The sequence below is a fragment of the Meleagris gallopavo genome, chromosome 5, assembly GCF_000146605.3.
Source record: "Meleagris gallopavo isolate NT-WF06-2002-E0010 breed Aviagen turkey brand Nicholas breeding stock chromosome 5, Turkey_5.1, whole genome shotgun sequence".
Lineage (NCBI taxonomy): Eukaryota > Metazoa > Chordata > Aves > Galliformes > Phasianidae > Meleagris > Meleagris gallopavo.
The window spans coordinates 24,684,971-24,706,581 of NC_015015.2; the positions used below are offsets into that span (position 1 = coordinate 24,684,971).

Sequence of the window (21,611 nt, forward strand, 5' to 3'; positions counted from 1 at the left end):
GAGGCAGGCCTGCGGCCGCCGGGCCGGTGCTTCCCCCGGGCGCAGGGACGCGTGCGGCAGGAGGGAGGGCTGCATTGCTGGGGTGGGTGGTCGCTGTGAAGACTGTGCGGTGACCCGGGTACGTTGAAGCTTAGTTCGCTTGTGACTAACTCGTCATGGCTGTCATCTGGGTTTTTTTGTACGTATTACACCAGTAAGTATTTTAAGAGCTTCAGCTTTACATCCGTTGGTACTAAAGCCTCACTCTCTTCCGTGTGAGGCTGAACTCAATATGCCGGGGGAAATGCTCGGATGACAGTCCATTATTTCAGGCAAGCCAACAATTTTCTGTTTTCTAATCGGCCTACAAGTTCTCTGGAAGTAATACAGAGCCATCTGCAGCCTCCCTCCCTCATCGGGCCCTCTGCAGGGAGAAAAGGGCTGCAGGCTTTCTGCTTTTCTGCCAGTCCTGTCTGATTCTCCATTCTTAGTACTGGAGCTTGTTGAACTATAAGGACCGTAGATACAAAACTTGCCAAAAAAATGAAAAGCCCTAAGAATTCACTTGTGTGAAAATTCAGCCCTGTTACTCACAGATTCAATTGTTTGCCAGAATTACTCAGGTTTAAAAGGAAGTGCTGTAGTACTGAACTAAACGAGTAAAAATTCTTCCCATATCCAAACACAGCAGTTCAAAGTCCAGCATGTTTTATGTCACAGTTGTCTGAGCTCTGCTTAATCCCCGCTGCTCTTGATGACACCCATCAGCTGATGTCACATTTAAATATTATCTGCTCTTTCCAGCATTCAAGATGAAGCTGTGGACAAAAGCAACTTTAAGGAGTGCAACCAGATTGCTTTCTACAGGTAAAGAGAAGAGCTGTAGTGTAGGTTTTTGTAAACTGTTAGTGTTTAAAGTTATTGGAAATAGTTTCACATCAGTTTTTAATCACAACAAGCGTGCTACTTTCAGGATGTACCTTACTGTGCCATTCACCTGTCAGCATGTGCTATTCAGCATATTTTAAAAGGTGGAATCTCACGTCTGTTGTCTTCTATCCAGTGTTGCCTGCATAAAAAGAGTAATAGTAATGCCCAGAAATACAGCAATTAGCCACTGTTTTACTGGTTACAGTTTCAAATACTCATTCCTGTTCTGCAGGAAATTATGCTCTGACACCCCAAATAGCATTTTGCCAGTGGGAGCAAGTCTCTCCTTTCACATCAGCCCTCTCTAGTCTGTCACCATTTTGACTTTAAGACACCTCATTTCTCAACAGGAAGTTGCCACACATTTTCAAGCCTCAGATCTTGTGTTTGCTCTACTTTTAAAATAAAAATGTTATGTGATTGCTTACATTTGTGCAATGTCTGCTTGCAAGGGAACCAAGTTCATTTATTGATAAAGAAGCGTCCCTTTAAAGAATTCTCAAAGATGCCCATCTTCAGATAATTCATTAGACCTGACTCAGGGAGGAGAATCCTCCAAACAGCTGATGGAGCCTTTGTTTCAGGGTCTCTGTCCTAACAACATAATCAAGACCAAAAGATTGGATGGGGTCCTGGGCAGCCTGGTCTAGTATTAAATGGGGAGGTTGGTGGCCCTGCATGTGGCAGGAGATTCATGATCTGTGAGGTCCCTTCCAACCCTGGCTATTCTGTGATTCCGTGAAAGTGCAGTCAAAACTCAGTAGCAGCCCCTTGACCACTCCCCTCCTTCTGTTCCTGCTCTTAGTTTCACAGCTCAAGCACAGGGTCTTGTGAAAAAGACAACCTTAGGTCTGTAGGTCTGAGAGTATCCCTTGAAAAGTATTCTCCTTGCTGTATATCCAGGAGTTTACAAACGTGTTGCTACATCGCTATATAACGTAGAAGCTGTTCTCTGGAGAGTTGGAAACCAAGCAGTGGTGTATGACAGAAAATAAAAAATGGGTTATTCAGCTGAAATTTTTGAGTTACTGGAGAAAGTGGAAAGCAACCAGGCAGCTGAGATTTTGGTTACTTGAATTAAGCTTGATATTATTAAAAAATAATAATCGAGGGGGATAGTGATGGATGACCAAATCCCACTATTTTACATATCATTCATATACACCAATGTGTGCTTAGAATTATATTCTGATAATAATTGTTTGGGAAAAAAATGAGACTTACTAATTAAACATTTTTAATATTACTATTCCTATGTTTGATACAAGCCACAACAATTAGGGAGACTGAAAATAATTTTCTGTCTTGACAGACGTCAGAAACTTCTACGTCCTGGAAAATCCTTGTATCGAGCGCTGTTGGATACAGTCTCATTAAGTGATGAGAATGTCAAATTCCAAATTAGTCATGAGGAGAATAAGGTGAGATCTCACCTGGTATAAGAAGGTGCTCACAGAACAAGGAGTGATTATCATCAGTAGGTCTGATAATATTTGCAGAAGGTTTTGAGAGATTTCAGTGGTAGTTGCATAAGATATGATGCAAAGTGTAAGCCTAAAAGTGTCCTTGCTGTTCAATATTCGTTTGTCAACTTGAGACTGTGCAAGAAGAATGCCTTTGAAGACAGTGATGCTGATCATCTTCCTGGTGAAAGGAAAAGATACCAGGCCAAAATTCTTAAGCCAATTTTGTGTGGTGGAGGAGAAAAAATTCAGAAAATGAAAAAACAGGGGAGGGGTGGGAATCTACAGAATAAAATATCTGACTGCAGAGATTCTCCACAGGTGGTGAAGGAAAAAAGTCATTTTGTATGAACTAGAACAAAGTGACTTTACACATCTTGATGAGCAAGTCAGTATCATCTGCTTTCTTCAGTTGTCTTTCTGATGTGGTTCATCAGTGTAAGTACCACTGTGAGTGCCAATGAACACAGATCACTGATGCTTTTGCAAAAAGCCCACATCTCAGTAGTTCCCTGCTACTTACATTAATAGCACAGTAGAAAAATTATCCATACTGCAACATTAGTGTTTACCACCCCTTTTTTCCTTGCTGCTTGTGAAGAGAGCTACACAATGCTAGGCATGACAGACTTGAAAATAAAGACTTAAAATTAAAAAAAAAAGAGTTATGCATTCAAAGCAATAAAGCAGACTTAGCTGGTACGAATTCAGATGGATGGTAACAGTTGCTTTGTAATACTAAAGAGAAGAAAGCAGACAGATTTTTTTTTTCCGGACAATAAGTATCTGATGCTGTTGAGTTGAAAAGTAAGTTGATTTTTTTTATCACTTCCAGTTTATCTGTGTTTTTGCTCCCAGGTTCTTCTACAAGTGGAAATCTATGAAATAGAAGGCAATATTTTTAGGCTTAAAATTAATGAGGCAGCTCCTCTCAGAGCAAGATATGAAGTTCCTGATGTTCTTATAAAGGAACCTACCACCCAGAAGTAAGTGATGGGAAGGTGATTAGGACCTTAATAACATACAGTTTTATTTGCAGAGTTGCTTAGCCTCTTCTCTTATCTGTGCTACAGTACAGCTGTTTCTCTGTGATATAATATTGTTACAGGAAGAGAAAATGTGTGTGTGTATAATTGGATATACAGATAGTATATCCAGGAGCTTGACTAATGCAATTGTTATATTGGAGCAAGGAAAGAAAGTCACTCACCCTATCCTGGGCTTGCAAAATAGACTCCAGTGGAGCAGATCTCAAGAGAGATCCTTCCCCACTGGCAATCAGCTCTTAAATGTGTCTAGGAGAGGTGGAGGCAGGCTCCACCCCTTCCTGCAGCACAGGTGAATTGCCTTCACCTGTGCTCCTGTGGCTGACTCATTGCTCACTTTAGGTGATTAATCAGAGGTTCAGGCCGTGATTCAGTAGCCCCATACATGTGTGGTTACATTCAAAAAATCATGCTAGATACAGAGGAGAAAGTTTTGTCATAGGTATGAGAAACTTGAGACTATCTGACACAGTGAAAAAGTAGCCTGCTTATTATGTTGCATTATTTGTACCGAATGCATTTTATGCAAATGTGAAAGAAATGCAAACTATGGGTAATTTTCATGGTTGTTCTCTAGTCACCTGCTGCATTGCGTAGTGAAGCCTGAACAAAGCACTTATTTCTGGGGCTCTTCACCTCAAGTCTTGAGGTTTTTGTGACGTATAGAGATAGTCTCCGCTCATTTTGTATTTCAAACAATTATTTGTTATTTAGCTACAGTGGATTTCATATGCTGCTGGTTCATATAAAGCTGTTGTTACTTTTCATTTGCCAGACTCTCTATGTCCCAGAAGGAGGGAGGTGTTTTGGTGTTGGCAAATGTTAATGAGGATTACAAGCTTCGAGTCACAGCAAACCCCTTCCAGATTGAGCTACAGTTCAAGGATGAGACTGTTCTGAGCATGAATTCCAATGGGTTGTTATATTTTGAGCACCTACAACCACCTCCCAGTGATGGGTACGGTATCTTTTTATCCCACCATATACTAATTTGGCTGTAGTTGAAGGTAAACAATCCAATGGGAATTGAAATTTCTACAATACAAGTTCTCATACATTGAAATTTATATTCTCATTTACTAAATACCAGTAAGTATGCTAGTGAAGTCTTAAAAAAGGAATTAAAAATCAATTAAATGCAAATTGTTTGAATTCCTCACAGAAGCCAGGTGCTCATGCTAACCACCTTTATTTGCCAATTCTGTAATAAACTGGTGTCTTGTTCTCCTTGTCTTCCTTGATAGTGAGCAGTGATAGTGTAACATTCTTAGTTTTACTTCCATCTATGACTAAATTTACTCTTTAGGTAAGATTTATTCACCTTATAAGCTCGTCAAGTAATTTTTGTTTGAATTAAAACAGTCCATGCAGCTGCAAGAGCTTTCAGGTGAGTCCCACTGCAAAATTCTGGAAGGCTGAGAAGCTACAGTGCAGAATATTACATGGCTAGGGAAAAAGCATAGCAAGTGCATTTCTCATAGTAAGAATCATTTCAAAAATTTTAATTAACATAGAGCCCCTAATTAAGAATAAAGACAGGATCTTTTGAGTGAGTAAAATGCTGGCACAGGTAGAAACAAATGTGAAAGCCAAAAGGATGAACTTAATTCAGGCGTGGCGTTAAGGTTATTTTAAGACGCTGAATATTAAAATAATTTGCCAATTAAACTTCTCAAGTATAACCTCAGTTTTTGGTGTAGTTCAGCACCTCAAGACATAAGGAAACAATCTCAAGTTGAGCCACGGGAGGTTTATATTGGACATTAGGGAGATTTTTTTCTTAGAAACGGTCATCAAGCATTGGAACAGGCTGCCCAGGAAAGTGGTAGAGCACCCCTTCCTGGAGATATTTAAGAGATGTGTAGATATGGCATTAAGGGACATTGTTCAGTGATAGGACTTGGTAGGTCAGGTTAGTGGTTGGACTTGACAATCTTGAAGGTTTTTTCCAACCTACGTGATTCAATGATTGTAAAACATCTATATAATATTTAAGGCAATACATAATGATATGTGAATTTTGTTTGAAATCTATCTGTATGTTAACAATAAACTGATTATATATTTGTTTTCACTAGAAACCCTACAGCAGAAAATGAGGAGGCAGCAGGTGATTCCTCAAAGGTAACCCACGCTTACTCCAATTCCAGCATTGGTATTGTGTAGAAAAGGTAACTGAGTAAATAGAATCACATTTGTGATTTTTTTCTCAAAAAGTCACAAACAGCCAAACTAAGGGCTAGCCACTGCTGTGGACTTTTTGGACCGCTCATTCATATGAGATATGATTGTGACAAAGGCCGGGCCCCCAACATCGACTATTCCTTTATGAGATGTGTCTGATGTAATTTTTTCTTAGTGAAATTCAGAAAGGACCTAGTATTTAAGATAGAGATATTTTTCAAATCCAAAGTTGAATTAAGGTTCATGTGCTTTTACCAGGGCAATAAGAGGCACCAGTTAGGCTTTAAAATGTCTTTCTGTGGCCTTTTTATTTAGGTAATTCTTGTTCTTTTGTTTTTAATCATTTAATTCAAAGTACAGGGAGGTTCATGGTAGTATTTGGTCATTTTAAAGATCTCTTTTCCCTTTAAAGAGCATTTCAAAAGAAAAAGACCTGTTTTGTGACAGTCCAAAGATACACCTGTACGTACATCCGTGCTTAGTTCTGTTGTAAGATTTGTTGTGGAAAAAGACCAAGTCCTGGCAGTACATATAGCACATACCAGTTTTCTCAGGAGGCTGAGTTATGCCTATGATGTAATTTTAGCCTCCCGTAGAGCAGATGGTGCTTACTGCACTATCTAGTTATAGTTGGGAGGAGCTGTGCTGCTTTCAGCATATTTGCTCCAAAGTCTGGACTCGGCCAAAGAGTGTTTTTGCTTTGGGGGAGACACACTGCTGCAGCAGAATATAAATTGCATTTTGCATTTACTTGTTTTAGCCCCATTTGGGAAAAAAAAAGAAAAAAAAAGGGAAAGAAAGAAAAGAAAAAAAGTCAACAAACACCTACAAAAAACAACAGTTAATAATGTGTGAATCTCATCTGAATGAAGATATTTTTCTTAATACATGGTGAGAGCAGTTGCACTTACAGGCTTAGCTATTTCTGTTTATGCAGGATAATCAGGAGGATCTAGGTCTCTGGCAAGAGAAATTTGGCAGTTTCTTAGACATCAAAGCTCATGGTAAGTCTCAGCACAGTTCTGAAAACAGTTTTACTGCTTTGTACTTACCTTTGTACATTCATATTACTGCTTAGCTACTTAACATTTATCAGTGTCTTCCTTACTCCTTTCAACTTGCTTATATCATGTCAGTGAGTAACAAATTTGACAAAAGAACTGGAAGTATTCATTCCTGTTGAGGAGGAAGCACGTTAAATGTGACCCATTTCATCAGCTAACTGTGCTGTTTCTGACAGTGGCCAGCTAGTATGTACTATACTATATGTTGTTGTTTCCTTTTTTTTTTTTAATGTATTATCACATAACATTGATTTCACTTGTTTATTCTCATGACATATCACAAATCACGATAGCTAAGCAATAATTTTCACAGAGAACTTCTAAACAGGGTTAAGAAGGAAAATACTGAGCAGGGTTAAGAGATATTAAGAAGGGTATTAATAACTGCCAATCAGTAGTTCAGAGGCCATTTAAATTATGGATTATGAAAACCCATGTCCTTTTTTCTGTCTGTCCTGTTGCATTAACTGATTTAGTTTGCTTTGTTTGTTAGTTATTTCTGTCGTGCAGCCTTCTATAGCAAATGGCACTGCCCAGCAACTGCAGTATGCAGAGGGAAGCTTTCTTATAGTGACAAGGGCTTCTTCACAGTTGAGACACACAAAGGCAGGAGACTGTTGCCCATGTTGTTCATGCTATATCTGATATATTAGGCCAGCGTCATGATTGTGCTTCTTCTCAGTAATGGAGGATTGAGGTCCCTGTGGTAAAATACTGATACTGAAGCCACTGCTTGTCAGTCTAGACGATCTCTAGTCACCTCCCAGAATTTCCTCTGGATTGAGTAATGTGACACGATGATATCATTAGCAGCAGCTCTCCTCTATGCTACTCCTCTGGCTGAAGCTGAAGAGAAGAGTATTAGAAAAGCTACTCTAGCATTCATTTTGCTGTACCTTTGTGCCATTAAGCTTGCCTTGTAGGTACTGCGGTAGAAATGAGGTAATTCTAAGTAGGTTTACTACACAGTAAAGGAGTTATCTACTATTACATGTTTGTTTTTCTGTTGTTTTGTTTTTCCTACTAAGGCAATTCATCTTCTTAAGCACGTAGAAACTGGAAGAATGTTGAAAAGATTAGCTCTGTAGTACATAAGTTATAATGAAAGAAGCTGAAAGCAAGTTTGACATAGTTAATTGTTAAAACTTGCTTATTTTTTCATTTTTTACAATTTGGTTGTTCTGCTTTGTTGCTTTCAGCAAAGTCTTGGGAATGGAACTCTGTACTCTTCTGTTTTAATGTTGTTATCACAGGTCCTAGTTCTGTAGGCATGGACTTCTCTTTACACGGATTTGACCATCTTTACGGAATACCACAACATACAGAATCCCTTCTTCTCAAAAACACAAGGTAAATACAGCAGATTGCATTACTGTAGAGGGGAATTGCAACACTGTCTCAGTAATTTACTAATAACAGCTTTGTATTAAGTATTTTATGCAATATGTATATTGTATCATGGGTGTTTTAGTTTAATGATAGAGCAAACTGAATCATGGACTGTCCATAGGGAGTAAGTTGTTCTGCTTTGTGTTCTGCAACTTAATAAATGATCTCTTCTGTTCTCTCTCAATTTCTTATGCCTTTAGGGGGACAGAATTCAGAATTCCTTTTTTAGGACTTGGACCAAAAGAGCAATAGTCTCAATAGCAATAATGTTACTTGATTCAGATAGGTAGAACCAAAGATGTTGTATTCTAGGCTGTCCACATTTCTGCCCTAGGTGCTAAACATAAGACTGTAGTACAGCGTGCTCACTGTGTTCAGTGGAAGTATAGTAGAACTAAAATTGGCTTAGTGAAGGATGTTTATATCTAACAAACATATCTGTTTGTTTGTCCTAGTGATGGTGATGCATACCGGCTTTATAATTTGGACATCTTTGGCCACAAGATACATGACAAGATAGGCATTTATGGTTCAGTGCCACTTCTCATAGCACACAAGCCTGACAGAACTTTGGGGATCTTCTGGCTGAATTCTTCAGAAACACTGGTGGATATTAATACAAAAGCAGTAGCTGAGGTGAGATTGGCCCACTTTTCTCAGAATTTAATAACCACCAAAAACACCACAAGTTAGGGCCAAGAGGAAAATGACAGTATTGTTGGAGATTTTTCTATTGCTCCCTAATGAAAAATTGTCAGTCTCTTTCTATTGTCCTTCCTACTACAGAATTTGTTGTATTAAACCACTGAAGAGAACAGATAATTTCTTTCAAAAGGCAAATTATGGAACTTGCAACTTAATAGGTATACAAGAGAAGAGAGAGGAATTATGTGATGTTGGAGCAGAAATGTAAAAGGGTGGGCCAAACCTTGACCACTTTTTGGATTTGATAAATTTTATGGAGTTTTTAAATTATTGGAATTAACACATCTCTGCTCAGCAGGCTCATATCTGTGGAATGTAGTTGATCTTCAGGAAACAAAAAGTTCAGGAGATAAGCTCAAGTCTTGAAGCACAAATACGATTTCTATTAAAGTTGAAATAGCGAAAAAGATCTTGTTTTATTCCAACACTTGATTACATAGTTAAAATTATTAGTTTTCGTTGTTATTGAATGATTCTAAAGATCCGGCAGCAAATGTGCTGTGAGATTATACTCTAATTACAGAAAAATTGTAATGTTATCCATTTTCTGTCATCTTTATTTTGTGTAACTGAAATGCAACATAAAGGGTTTGTGAATGATGTATAATATACTTGAAGTGTGTACTCCATATGTCTGCCAGATACGTGTTAGTGGTAAGATTTTTTGGGTTTCCATCTTTGGTTTTTTCAATGAACAACAATTTGATAGCAAATGATTCAGCTTTGCCTTGGTTTCCTTTAAAGCACATACCTACCGAATCTGCTGCAGATATTTCTAAGCAGAGGGCAGTGCCTCTAACTGACGTGCGCTGGATGTCAGAAAGTGGAATCATTGATGTTTTTCTGCTGATGGGACCCACAGCATTTGATATCTTCAAGCAGTTTGCACAACTGACAGGTACTAACTCAAATCATTACAGCAGATGTACATCGGAGAATCTCTGAGGGGCTTGTTGTACTCAAGCTGAACTTCATGGATTGTGGCTCCCATCCAACTGCAGATGTTCTGTAATTCTATGATTATTTAGTTGCTTGCATTAATGACAGTTAAACTCACCTGTAATATTTTTACATTGGAAAAAAATAAAGAATAAAATTATATTGTTTACTGCAATAATATTTCAGTGTCACCAAAGTAGAAATACCTTCTCTGTCATGCATTATCATTACAGCCTTCTAGCTGTTAAGCCTGTTGTAACCATTGTTATTTCAAGAGTTTAGTCACTTGGATGTGAAAAACGTGCTCTAGTCGCAGTGTAGGCCAGAATTCCCTGTATCCAGACACTTATGTATTAATCATGGCTCTTAAGTTAACTTTCATAGTCTGTAGATAAAATCCTGGAAAGCATTAAGAGTATCGGCTTCATTTATATATTCTTCCTAGGAACTCAAGCACTACCTCCCCTCTTTTCTCTGGGCTACCACCAGTGCCGGTGGAATTATGAAGACGAACAAGATGTCAAGGCAGTTGATGCGGGTTTTGATGAACATGACATTCCTTATGATGTAATATGGCTGGACATAGAACATACAGATGGCAAGAGATATTTCACCTGGGATAAGAAAAAATTCCAGAACCCCAAGAGAATGCAAGAACTTCTCAGGAAGAAAAAACGCAAGGTATATAACGTGTCAGGAAGGAAGGAAGTATTCATTTGCAGTGTGAAGTTACCCAGTCTGCTTTAACCGAAGTATTTCAGATACTAGAAACCATGAAACTACAACAGAGTAAATTAGATTGTGTTGCAGTATGGTGATGCTCCCAGTGGGCATTTTTTTTTTAATCCTGCTCCTCATGCCATTGTATTATTTCATAGTTTGTTCTCTATCCTTGAACATGAGGCCAGATTTGACTCTTTTGAAGCTCCATATTGCAGAAGCAGCTCAGTGCTGGACTTAACATGAGTTTTCACCAATGGTAGTTGCTATGCTTGTCTTTTATCAAAAGTGAAATTTTACAGTTTTACTCAGTATAGTTGAGGTTAATAACATGTTTTATTTTCTTATTCTGACAGCTTGTCGTCATTGTAGATCCACATATTAAAGCTGATCCCATGTATACCCTGTATTCACAGGGAAAAGAAAAGGGATATTTTGTGAAAGACAGAAATGGAAAAGATTTTGAGGGCATCTGTTGGCCAGGTAAAAAATAAAAATAAAAAACAAATAGCTGTTCCATTTCTTCATTTTGAGCTGTTAATTTTAAAAATTTTACAAAATTGGAAGTAGAATTAACTTCTCATAATACTTCTATTTTTGTAGTTGTTATTTCAAATTCTTTGTGGTTTCTTTGGCTTTGTACATTCATGTTCTAATTGGCTTAGCCATACAGCTTTCTCTGCTGTGTCTGTTGACTTTGCAGATAGTCTCATTGCTCAGAGCTAGAAACAATCATTGGTGCCTGTATAATCAATGAATGTACAGGTCTTATAATTAAGAAATATACAAGAGTTTAACTAAGTAGGTTATTACACCAAAAAGAATAGATAGAGGGCTTACCCTTGTCCTGGGCTCGCTGGAAAACTCCAAAAGGAGGGATCTCCAGAAAGAGATCCTTCCCCACTGGTAGTCAGCTCTTAAATGGGGTCTAGGAGAGGTGGAGCCAGCTCCACCCCTTCACCTGTGCTCCCAGGCCTGACTCATTGCTTGCCTCAGGTGATCAATCAGAGGTTCAGGCCGTGATTCAGCAGTTCCCATACAGTGCCCATTGTGGAAAGCATCCTAACTGTAGGCCACTGTATTTAGGTACAAAGATAACATATGATCTTGAAATAAATTAAATAACTGGAATCTCCTATATCCACAGGTTCCTCTTACTATCTGGATTTCACCAATCCTGAAGTGCGAAAATGGTATGCAGATCAATTTGCCTTCAAAACATACAAGGTGTGTATCTATTTACACTGATCTACACATACCAGAAAGCCTAAAACTGGGAAAAAGAAAGAAGAGAAACTGCTGACTAAGCAAACTGATAGCTTCTGTAGTTGTAATATTATGTACAGGAAAGTATCTTAGTAAGCTGAAATACTGGACAAGGATTTTCTCCATGGACTTATCTACTGTGAGAAAGCTGGAACCCATATTCCACCACTGAAACTGCTTATTTAGCTGTAGCAGTAGATGAACAGAGTGCAGTCACTTTTGCAACCCATCATCTAACACAGTCCTTGCATTCTTGTGTTTACTACAATGACAATACAAAAGGGGTGATATAGGCATGCTTTCTTGTAGCTCTTGGTCACATCACCTTGACCTTGCAACTCTGTCACAGGGGTCCACTAATATCCTCTTTGTGTGGAACGACATGAACGAGCCGTCAGTTTTCAAAGGGGCAGAGCTAACAATGCAGAAAGATGCTGTGCACTACAACAACTGGGAGCATCGGGAATTACACAACCTCTACGGATTCTACCAGGTAGAGAATCAGGAGGCACAGACCAGCAATTATGTGTCCTTGTGGACTATGGACTATGTGTCCATCCTTAGCAATGTGGTAAGGATGTTATTTACACAGTAGCAGGTGTTCTGTAACCTCCACCAGGAAGCGAAACCCTGCTGCACTAAGTATTGCTGTATTTGAAATAAACTTCTCCGTGGTTGGTAACAAGACAATATGACAGTATCCATGCTTCTCTAACATCACACTGGCTGGGACTACAAAATATTAATCTTTTTTTTGTTGTTCAAGTCTATTGCAGGAGAAAAGTATTAGTTTAATAATAGCAATTATCTATGAGCACACACTTCTTAAATATGAAGAGCTAAAAAGGTGGTTTAGCAAATATCTTAATTATAGAGCTCATCCTCCGAATTTTTGTATTCATGATTTTCAGCAAATGGCAACTGCTGAAGGACTCATCAAACGTTCTTCTGGAAAAGAGAGACCATTTGTTCTCACACGATCTTTCTTTGCTGGATCACAAAAGTATGGTAAGCAAAGACTAGCTGCATGCCTTCCCTATTGGTTTGTTTTCTTCAGCTTGCCATGTCATAGTAAGTCCAAAGAGGACATAAACTATCTTCAGAGTGCAAATTATTAAACTGAAAAAACTCAGGAAAAGCATATACAAGTCAATAACAATCTGTATCCTGTGACAAAACACTATGAACCTTATTGTATAATTCAAGATCATGCATGTATTATAAAAGAGGTTGCAAAGAACCTCTTTTATAGTTCATTACCATTCTTGTTTTCTTTGCTTAACTACAAGCATAAACTGAATTGTAAACCCAGCTTTCTTATGTAATCCTGAAACTGAGTATTTTCAGGTGCAGTGTGGACCGGAGACAACACAGCAGAGTGGAGTTACTTGAAAATCTCCATTCCAATGCTTCTCACCATCAGCATGGCAGGGATTTCATTCTGTGGAGGTAAGGTGTTTGGCTGAGGTTGCTCACTGTACATCCACTAGTGCCACCAGGCTTCAACAATCCAGTGCATTTCCAGGTAGATTCACAGATAAATCTGGTTCAGAAACTAAAAACCTGTCTCTCACCATCACTTCTCCACTTAGTCTTTCTGTAGTGTTTGTGACTTGGAACAGTGATCTCTAGGTGGTGGTCTGTAGCATCACTGTAGCGGTCTTTGGAGGTTCAAAACCTCCTAAAACCCTCTTGCTATTTTTATTAAAGGATAATTTGTTACTTCAGTTTTCCACTCTTAATTGGACAAGCGGCTATCCAACATCAGAACCGCAAGTACACTGTGAAATTCATGAATTTATATACTTGGAATGCTTGTTAGAGGAGAACTTCAAATTCTTCAGAATAATTTCCAAAAATGTGTATTTTTATTTGTCTGCGCAATATCTAGCTGATGTGGGAGGGTTCATTGGAGATCCAGAACCAGAATTACTTGTTCGCTGGTATCAGGCTGGAGCCTACCAGCCCTTCTTCAGAGGTCATTCTAACATGAAGAGCAAACGGCGAGAACCGTGGCTCTTTGGGGAGAAGAACACCCAGATCATCAGGGAAGCCATTAGAGAGCGCTACGTCCTCCTGCCATACTTATACACACTGTTCTATCGGGCACACACAGAGGCTGAACCAGTTATGAGGTAAGCACGTAAGTCAGGAGGCTAGTGATTATCCTTAGGAAGCCACTTAGATGAGGGAACTTAAATCACTGTCTCATACATTTGTGATTATTTAAATAGTTTGAAGTCTAAATTCTATTTTGCTTTCTGCAAGCCTTGATAAGGTTACTAGAGAAAACTAAATATCATGCTTACTAAATGACACCTCAGACACGCTAACTCACATACAGTCTTTAAAAATGTTTTTAAGGAACTGTGGACTCCAAAATTCTCATAATAAACAACATTGTCTGGTGTGCCAAACCACACTTAAAACTGTGCTTAATAGGCTCTGAAGTTGCTGGCCAGAAAACATAAAGGCAGTTTTGCTGTTCATGAAAGTACTTGTTATTGCTGTATTGTTGATGTTATAAAAGCTTTTTCCATATTGATAACTTGCTTATTTATCTCTGTAGTATGTTTCATCATTTTTCTTGTAGTAGAGAATCTAGTGGTCTAGTCACAGTGGAACTGAATGCAGAAGTCATTTCAGCAAGAGATAAACGTCATCAGTTTCTCTGATATTACTTGTGCCTTTGAATTTGTCCTTAGAGTTATCCTTTTCCAGCACATCTACCTTTACCCATTATTATGCAAATAAAATACTTCTACTTTTTTGTTTTGTTTTGTTTTGATTTGTTTTAAAAAGGTATTTTTGAAGGGGATTGAGTATTTTGAGTTTACAATGGTTTGCATTATAGATATTGTGTGGGCATCTGACTGCATGTATATAGATGTAGAAGCCCCTGTGTACACACTGGCAGACAGCAGGCTTCTGTCTTTTTTGAAATAGGTACACAATTAGAAAGGAAGCATGGTATTTTTCTCAGCGTAGAGAATGTGTCTCATCAGTGAGTACATGGCCAGCAGGGCTGTAGTGAGCAAGTGGAGGTTTATAAATAACACGTGAGCCAAGCTTTCTTTGTAGGGAAACCCCAGAGAGCTGCTGCAGACTGTCTCTGACTTGAACGAGCTCTTTCTGTCATAATCTCTCAAAACAAACTATACACGTCTATTATGTGTCTAGAAGACTATTGCACTTCTCTTTATTGAGAAAGGCTGAAGTTGAACTTCTAGTGCAGGTTTTCCAGTGTGTGACCAGGAGACATGCTGCAAAACAGAGCAGAAAGGACTTGCTCAGGGACTACATCATCAAGTGTCAGCATTGCTGGTAGAAAAGCTCATCCATCTCTGCTTTGCTAGAGCGAAGGCATCTGTAATGCAAGTTTGCAAAGAAGAAGGCAGCAATGAAGAAAGTGAGGCTGCAGGCGGCTAAACCATAGGTACTTTGGAGTGAATCTTAAAGTGGTACTTTAAGGCACGGAATAGGAAATTGCTCTATCTTCAATTCTTAATTGCTTTTAAGAGGAGGAAAAAATGGAGCCTAAAAATGCCAGCAGGCCTTGAACAGGGTGGTGGGAGAGGAGAAACTAACTGAATTCCATTGTCTGTCTTTCTTCAGGCCTCTCTGGATAGAGTTCCCAGAGAAATTAGAAACTTTTGGAGTGGAAGATGAGTACATGCTAGGTAAGCCCATGCGGCTGGGTGTGCAGTACTGCCCAGCTGCGTAACAGTGCTGTAGCAGAATGAGACCTGAACAGTCATCAACTCCTTACGTGCCTTTTTTCTCCAGTACAAAGTGAACACATGGTGTGCTCAAGTGAGTGTGATGTGGCTCAAGCAATCCCTTAAAATGAGTACAGGAAGCTGACAACCCTACTCAAAGCCAGAGCAGACTGCTACTGATGAGATGAGGCCTCGGGCACCACAGCAATCACTTATTGCCATGTTTATGCTTTTCTCCAGGAAATGCTTTGTTGGTATATCCGGTCACGGACAAAGAGGCCAAGGCAGTGAGTGTTCTACTTCCAGGGTTGAAGGAGGTAAGGATGATACAAAGCTGCTCAGCTTTTCAGCCTACAGAAATATATTATTCAGCAAGCAGCTTTTCAGCTCACAGAAATCAGCAAGCTTCCTGCTCCCCACCTCATAACTGCTATGCACTGCCACTACACCAGCCATTCTGTGCCACTCTAAGCCTTCCTTTTCCACAGGATGGCACTGTGATCCACTCCTACACAGTCTACTTGGTTGTAGCAGCTAAGTGAAAGAAGGGAAGGAATCTGGCAAAAAAAAAAGTTCAGAAAGGAAAGAAAGCTTGAGGTTTAACCCTAGAGACAAATGAAAGCAGTGAAGGGAAGTGTGAGACACTGCAGAATTTTGTTACTGCACTAACGGACCCTAGGACACTAACAATTTTTTCCTCCATATAAAAAAATAGATGAGGCTCTCCAAACAAGCTAAAAAACATACTTTTCTTACCAAGATCTCTGTGGGAATTCAGTGCCTGGCTCACCTGAAGTAGTTAAACTGGCAAGAGTGATGCATGGGAAATTTCAGGTGTAGCTCTTTTTCGTTATGTTTGTTTTTTCACTTCAATCTAAATACACTTATTCTGAAACAGAGCATTTCTAGACCAAAAAGAAAAAAAAAAGAAAAAAATTAGTTTTGAACTACCAGGTGCTTTAAAACATGCAAGATGTTATGCAAACTGTAGAAAAATAAGTTTATTTTTCTGCCTCAGGGAAAGAATAAAGTTTCATTACTATCCAAGGTTATTGAATTTAAAAAGTAAACGTAATTTCTTGCACATGAATTAGGTTGTTAGGAATAGCGAAAGTAAAAGATGAAGCAAAAAAGAACTCTGCAAAGGGAACAGATTTTGTCATGTACTCCCTGCTCATTCTTTTTTCATTTTTCCTAGGTTTGGTATGATTTCAGAAAATTTAAACGAATGGAAGATCAAGGCACTCTGAAGATCCCAGTAACACTGGAGAATGTATGTTAGTTGAATAGTTTTTTTTATGCGCTTACAGTAAAAGTTCAGTTCTGAGATTTGCAAAGAAAAACTTAAGATTTTCCTGTTCCCAGTTAAAATTACATGATCAGAGTTATATGAATGTTTCTACACTGGCCTTGTTTTGGCAGATTCCCATATTCCAGCGAGGGGGCACTGTGATACCTCTTAAGACTGCAGCTGGAAAGTCCACTGAATGGATGACAAATATTTCTTATGAACTCCGCGTGGCACTGAACACAGAGGTAATCTGAAATAACGTTCCCCTTACAAAGTTGTCTTTTGCCATATTTATCCTAAAGCCAAAGGTGCTTCCAGTGGCCCTCTATTAAGTTTCTGCTGGTGGGGGCTCCCTCCTCCCTCCCGGTATTCCCTCAGAGTGAAACTGTCAGAGCGCAGCATGGGCAGAACATTTTTCTGACTTTTCTCAGCCCTCCACCCGTGCTTTGGAAGAAGAAGCAGCAGAGAATTGGCAGGGCACAAACTTCCTGGAACGTAGGTAGTTCTCACAAGTGTCCTTTCTAATAAATGAAGTGACAACTGGCACCTAAATCAGCTTGCAGAACCAGAACATCCAAGTTTTCAGAGCACTCTCAGAGCTGGCCTCCCTGAATGTTCTGGAGATACAAGTAGCTAAAAAAACCAACCAAATAAAAACCACACACACACACACAGAAAAACCTCACAACCTTCACTATGAAGCCTAGCATATAATCAAACAGTATTCTATGTTTCTTTGTCTAATACTAGAAGATGCTATTAGCTTGGACTCCATCTGTTGTGTTTCACAGGCCTGTGCAGTAGGTGAGCTCTACCTAGATGATGGACATTCATTTCAGTATCTCCATAAAAAGCAGTTCCTGTACCGGAAATTCACTTTTCACAAGAACATTCTCTCTTCCAGGTAACAACAACAGAGGCAGATAGAAGCTACCCAATATACATATTGTCAGTGGAAATGTCTTGTAAAATATGGAAATACTAGTCTTATGTGTTGCTTAGTGAAGCCCCCAGAATAGCAATAGCTTCTGGTAAGGAATCCTGTAACTGCCAATATTAGCCTTTTCTAGTGAAGTCTGGTGTCCCCAGGGCTATGTGGTGCATAGATAATGAGCTTAAATGCATTTCATTATTCTCTTAATTTTCAAAAATATGCAGTAGTTAGTTGGTCTTCAAACTACATAATTTAGAATAAGCAAAACTGTAGACTACTTAAAAGCATGCTTCTGAACAAATCTGAACATCTTCAAATCTAAGGATGGAAATGAAGCATGTTGCTAAATTACTTGCAAATCTAGAAGTTGCAGGAGAAAAAAAGTCATTTAGATGAGTAATATAACTCTTTGCTTCCAAAAATGAAAATCTGGCTTTCATCCAAGTTTCTATATTCGTAAATATATAAATTAAAGTACTTTCAAAATGAAAGATAATTAAGCTTAAGACTGAAACATCTTACTTGAAAAATGTTAGAATTGACTTTACATTTGTATTTTAGGGTTTTCGCTGCCACTTCACAGAAATCCAGAATGTTTCTGGTTGTCAAAGCCATGCTTTGTGTCACAAAATTTTCTCAAACTATTTTGTCCCCTTCTGACTTTATGAAATCTGCTATGCAGTCAAATATTAGCAGATAACAGCAGAAAACTTTTACTTGTTTCAGGATAGAAGTAAGTAGAGGAAAAGGAAACTGGTTTAGGGAATTTTCAGGGTAAGACCGAAGTAGTACTTTCTCAGTATAAGACTGAACTTCTAGTGATGGACAGAAACTATGCAAAATACTATTCTTTTTTTCAGCTGCACAGATGAGAGCGGTCAATACCGTACCACGTGTGTAGTCGAGCGCGTGATATTTCTGGGACTTGGACAACAACCCACTTTAGTGACAGCCTGTTCCAAGGGTAATGAACCGACTTTCATTTTACTACGTTTAGTTATTCTGATTCTGCTGCATTCTTTTGTATATACCTGGCACATTTGACTACTATTTGTTTTGTGTTCAGTCCTTTCCAACAGTGGTAGAGAGAGTCTGAATTAAAAACTGAAATTATTCACATATAACTGTTATTCAGAAGAGTTATTCCTAAATCATTTAGTAAATTTCTTCTCCTTTCTAGGTGGGAAAGAAAAAGAAGTGGTTTTCACACACGATACGAAGACTGCTGTACTGATTCTGGAAAATTTAGCCCTGAGAGTTGATAGTGACTGGGAGATTTGTATCAAGTGAAAGAGGACAGCTTCTTCAGATAATTCATTGGGAGGTTGAGGAGAAATCAGTCTCAAAGACTTAAAATGTTCACTTGAGTCCAATCAAAACAAGGAATATTTCCCACTCACCCAGTCCCAAAGTAACATTTCTTACAGTTTTCCTTTTAAAACATTGATTTAAACTTGGATAACTCTTCTGTCTGGCAAAACAATAGTGTTATGATTGTCTGTGGAGGAAAACTAAGGAGTATTTGTTCTAGGCTAGCTTCAATTAGGTTTTAAGAGTACAGTCAGCCTTTACTTACACCAAAAAAAATCATGAACTGATTGTGTGAGATTGTGGCTCGTTTGCATGGGGTTTTATCTAAGGATTTAGAAATCCCACCTTTCACAGCATAGAGCACTTGAGGAGAGCAGAACGCACCAGTTTGACAAACAGCATCAGTAGATATACCAGATGCTGAGATCTGCCTGCAAATGCTGCCTTGTAAAAACAAACTCAGAAAGCTACCCACCATGGTTGCAGATGCTTCCTCTTTCCAGTCTTTATGACTCTGCAGAATTCATAAGTCTGCACGGGAAAGTAAAAAACAGGCTAGCTGAACAATTCAGTCACCAGGCTTTGAAGAAGTGGTGCCAATCAGTTGAGAGTGCAGAATTCTCTCCAATAGCTGGCTTGGAAACTGGCTTTTGAAAAGGTGTATGTCTATGGCAATGGTAGCAGTTTGGGGCAGCAGCTAGGTTCCCATGGAAATGTTTTCCACAGCACTGCTTCCCTCCCTCTGCCAGCTACTTTAAAAATTAATTTGTTAGGAAAGAATTGGCCTCTTTTGAAAGATTAAATGTCATTGGTTAAAGTTAGCCTGGTGAAGCAACATCCTTCCATGGAACTCTGCTCCTCCAAGTCTTTGAGCTTTTGCTAAGCCCTGGCTTCCTTTACATTTAGTTTAGCAATTTCCTGGTCAGCTTTTGGTATTAGCTGAGATTTGAGCTTGGTAGATGGCAATGAAAAAGGTAGAAATTATTTCTTTTAACACAATAAGGAAATATTTTCCATAGTGAATTCTTAGGGAAAGAGGATAGACGCAATTTTTGTCCAATAAAGGGAACATAGTAGTGCATTTGTACATTGTCCCCTACTCTTCGTACTAAGCCCGCTCAGTGCTTGGTCAGTCATTCCCACCTGCTGCTGTTTGTCCTCTGCAGGACAGATTTCTGGGAATAACAGCATGAGAGCAAATGGTGATAACTACACTGTTGCGTACCAAGTGCAGCTTGTTTCCCACCAGACCCTTAGTTTCCTTCCTTTTTTATTCTGCAGAGCTCTTTTTCAACTCTTTTCAGCAGACACTCTGAACCTCCACTCCAGGAGCTGGGAACTAGCAGCCTAGCTGCTGTGCTTAATGAAGACAAGTTAATCCAGGTGGAACAGTAGCAAATAGATCTTTTACATCTGTGAGAAGGGAGACAAACTCTGTTTTTCAGACAGACCCTATTTTTCTATCAGCTTCTAAAGCTTTGATTGATAATGGCTTCTTTTATTTAAACATAGTGGTGCTGACAGGGTGTAATTATTGTCTGGGAAGTTTTAATGAAATGTTTTAACTAATATTACTGAAAGTGAAATAAAGTAACAGCAAAGTGAGTTATGTGCTGTGATCTAACCTTCTTTTTACTGTTGAGCATTATTTATAAGTATTCTTTTAATTGTATGTGAGTAAAGAGAATGATTAAATTTTATGCAGCAGCAAATCTGCACTGATATAAGTATTCGTAAGTCAAATGCTCAGTGTTACAACCTAACTTCTGGGGACTTTGAGAGGAATTAGTTGCACAAAACCTTATTACAGTTAGGTCTTTATATAATAAAGTTAAATAAATTTTAAAAAATATCATTTACACTGATGTTTGTATCAACTTACATACTTTTCCAAATATTTTGTCATAAATGAAGAAATGAATTAATACTTTACCTCGCTACAAAAAGTAACTGGATTCAGATATTGAAAACAACTAGAGATAAAACTTCATAAAAATTGAATTGATTGTCATTTAGGTCACTTTTGATTTACCATCTGAACAGGAGTTGGGGATAGGGGCCCTTTTGCTCACAAGAAATTCCATCACAAAAGGTAGCCTGATTTCTAATGGCAAAGGGGTTTTGTTTTGTTTTGTTTTTTTTGCTGTTTGTTGCAGACATTTTTGTGTATGGTAAAACATATTTCTGTAATATTTGATTTTCTTTTACCAGCAACTCTGCTCATCACAGAGAAGATCTACAATAACAAGAGGAAGCTGTGTTTTTTGAACAGGTATAGCCAGAAAATACTCCTGAACATCCATAAAGAGCAATGTTGGGTTAAAAGTGTAACACAGTAAGGGCACGCCCACCTGCCCTTTCTCCATCCCAGGAAAAATAAATACATAAAAACGTTGCTCACTTGATCCTTCTCTGCAGCCCACAGGGACTTTTGTCAAGTATCACATTCTCCACTACTACTATCTTTCTTTCCATAGTAGAGCTCTTTGTATAGATGAATGTTTGTATTGATCAAGAAGGGAGAAAACGAAACAAAAAAAAAAACAAACATATGCCCAGGCTACATAATGGACATTTCTTTCTGAAGTTGTGAAGTGTGAGAACCTTGTGTTTCACCATTTGCACTGCACTTGTAATATCCTGGAAAGAGTGACGCATATCTCTGCCAAGC

General features: G+C 38.6%; 1 protein-coding gene across 2 annotated transcripts; it reads left to right on the forward strand.

Moving 5' to 3' along the window:
- The first annotated feature begins 51 nt into the window (after positions 1 to 51).
- Positions 52 to 20,564, forward strand: GANC (glucosidase alpha, neutral C). 2 transcript variants are annotated; one of them, XM_010711443.3, is made up of 24 exons: positions 52 to 193; positions 784 to 846; positions 2,222 to 2,330; positions 3,231 to 3,358; positions 4,194 to 4,376; positions 5,497 to 5,542; positions 6,540 to 6,606; positions 7,920 to 8,016; positions 8,511 to 8,691; positions 9,505 to 9,658; positions 10,145 to 10,380; positions 10,776 to 10,902; positions 11,567 to 11,646; positions 12,035 to 12,178; positions 12,597 to 12,693; positions 13,033 to 13,134; positions 13,577 to 13,820; positions 15,301 to 15,365; positions 15,645 to 15,721; positions 16,603 to 16,677; positions 16,827 to 16,940; positions 17,487 to 17,599; positions 18,490 to 18,593; positions 18,810 to 20,564. In XM_010711443.3, the coding sequence occupies exons 1-24, from the start codon at positions 156 to 158 to the stop codon at positions 18,917 to 18,919; spliced, it is 2,754 nt and encodes a 917-aa protein (XP_010709745.1). In that variant the 5' UTR covers positions 52 to 155; the 3' UTR covers positions 18,920 to 20,564. The 2 variants fall into 2 exon arrangements, with proteins under 2 accessions (XP_010709745.1, XP_010709746.1); XM_010711444.3 differs by having other exon boundaries at positions 52 to 178.
- The last annotated feature ends 1,047 nt before the right edge of the window (positions 20,565 to 21,611 follow it).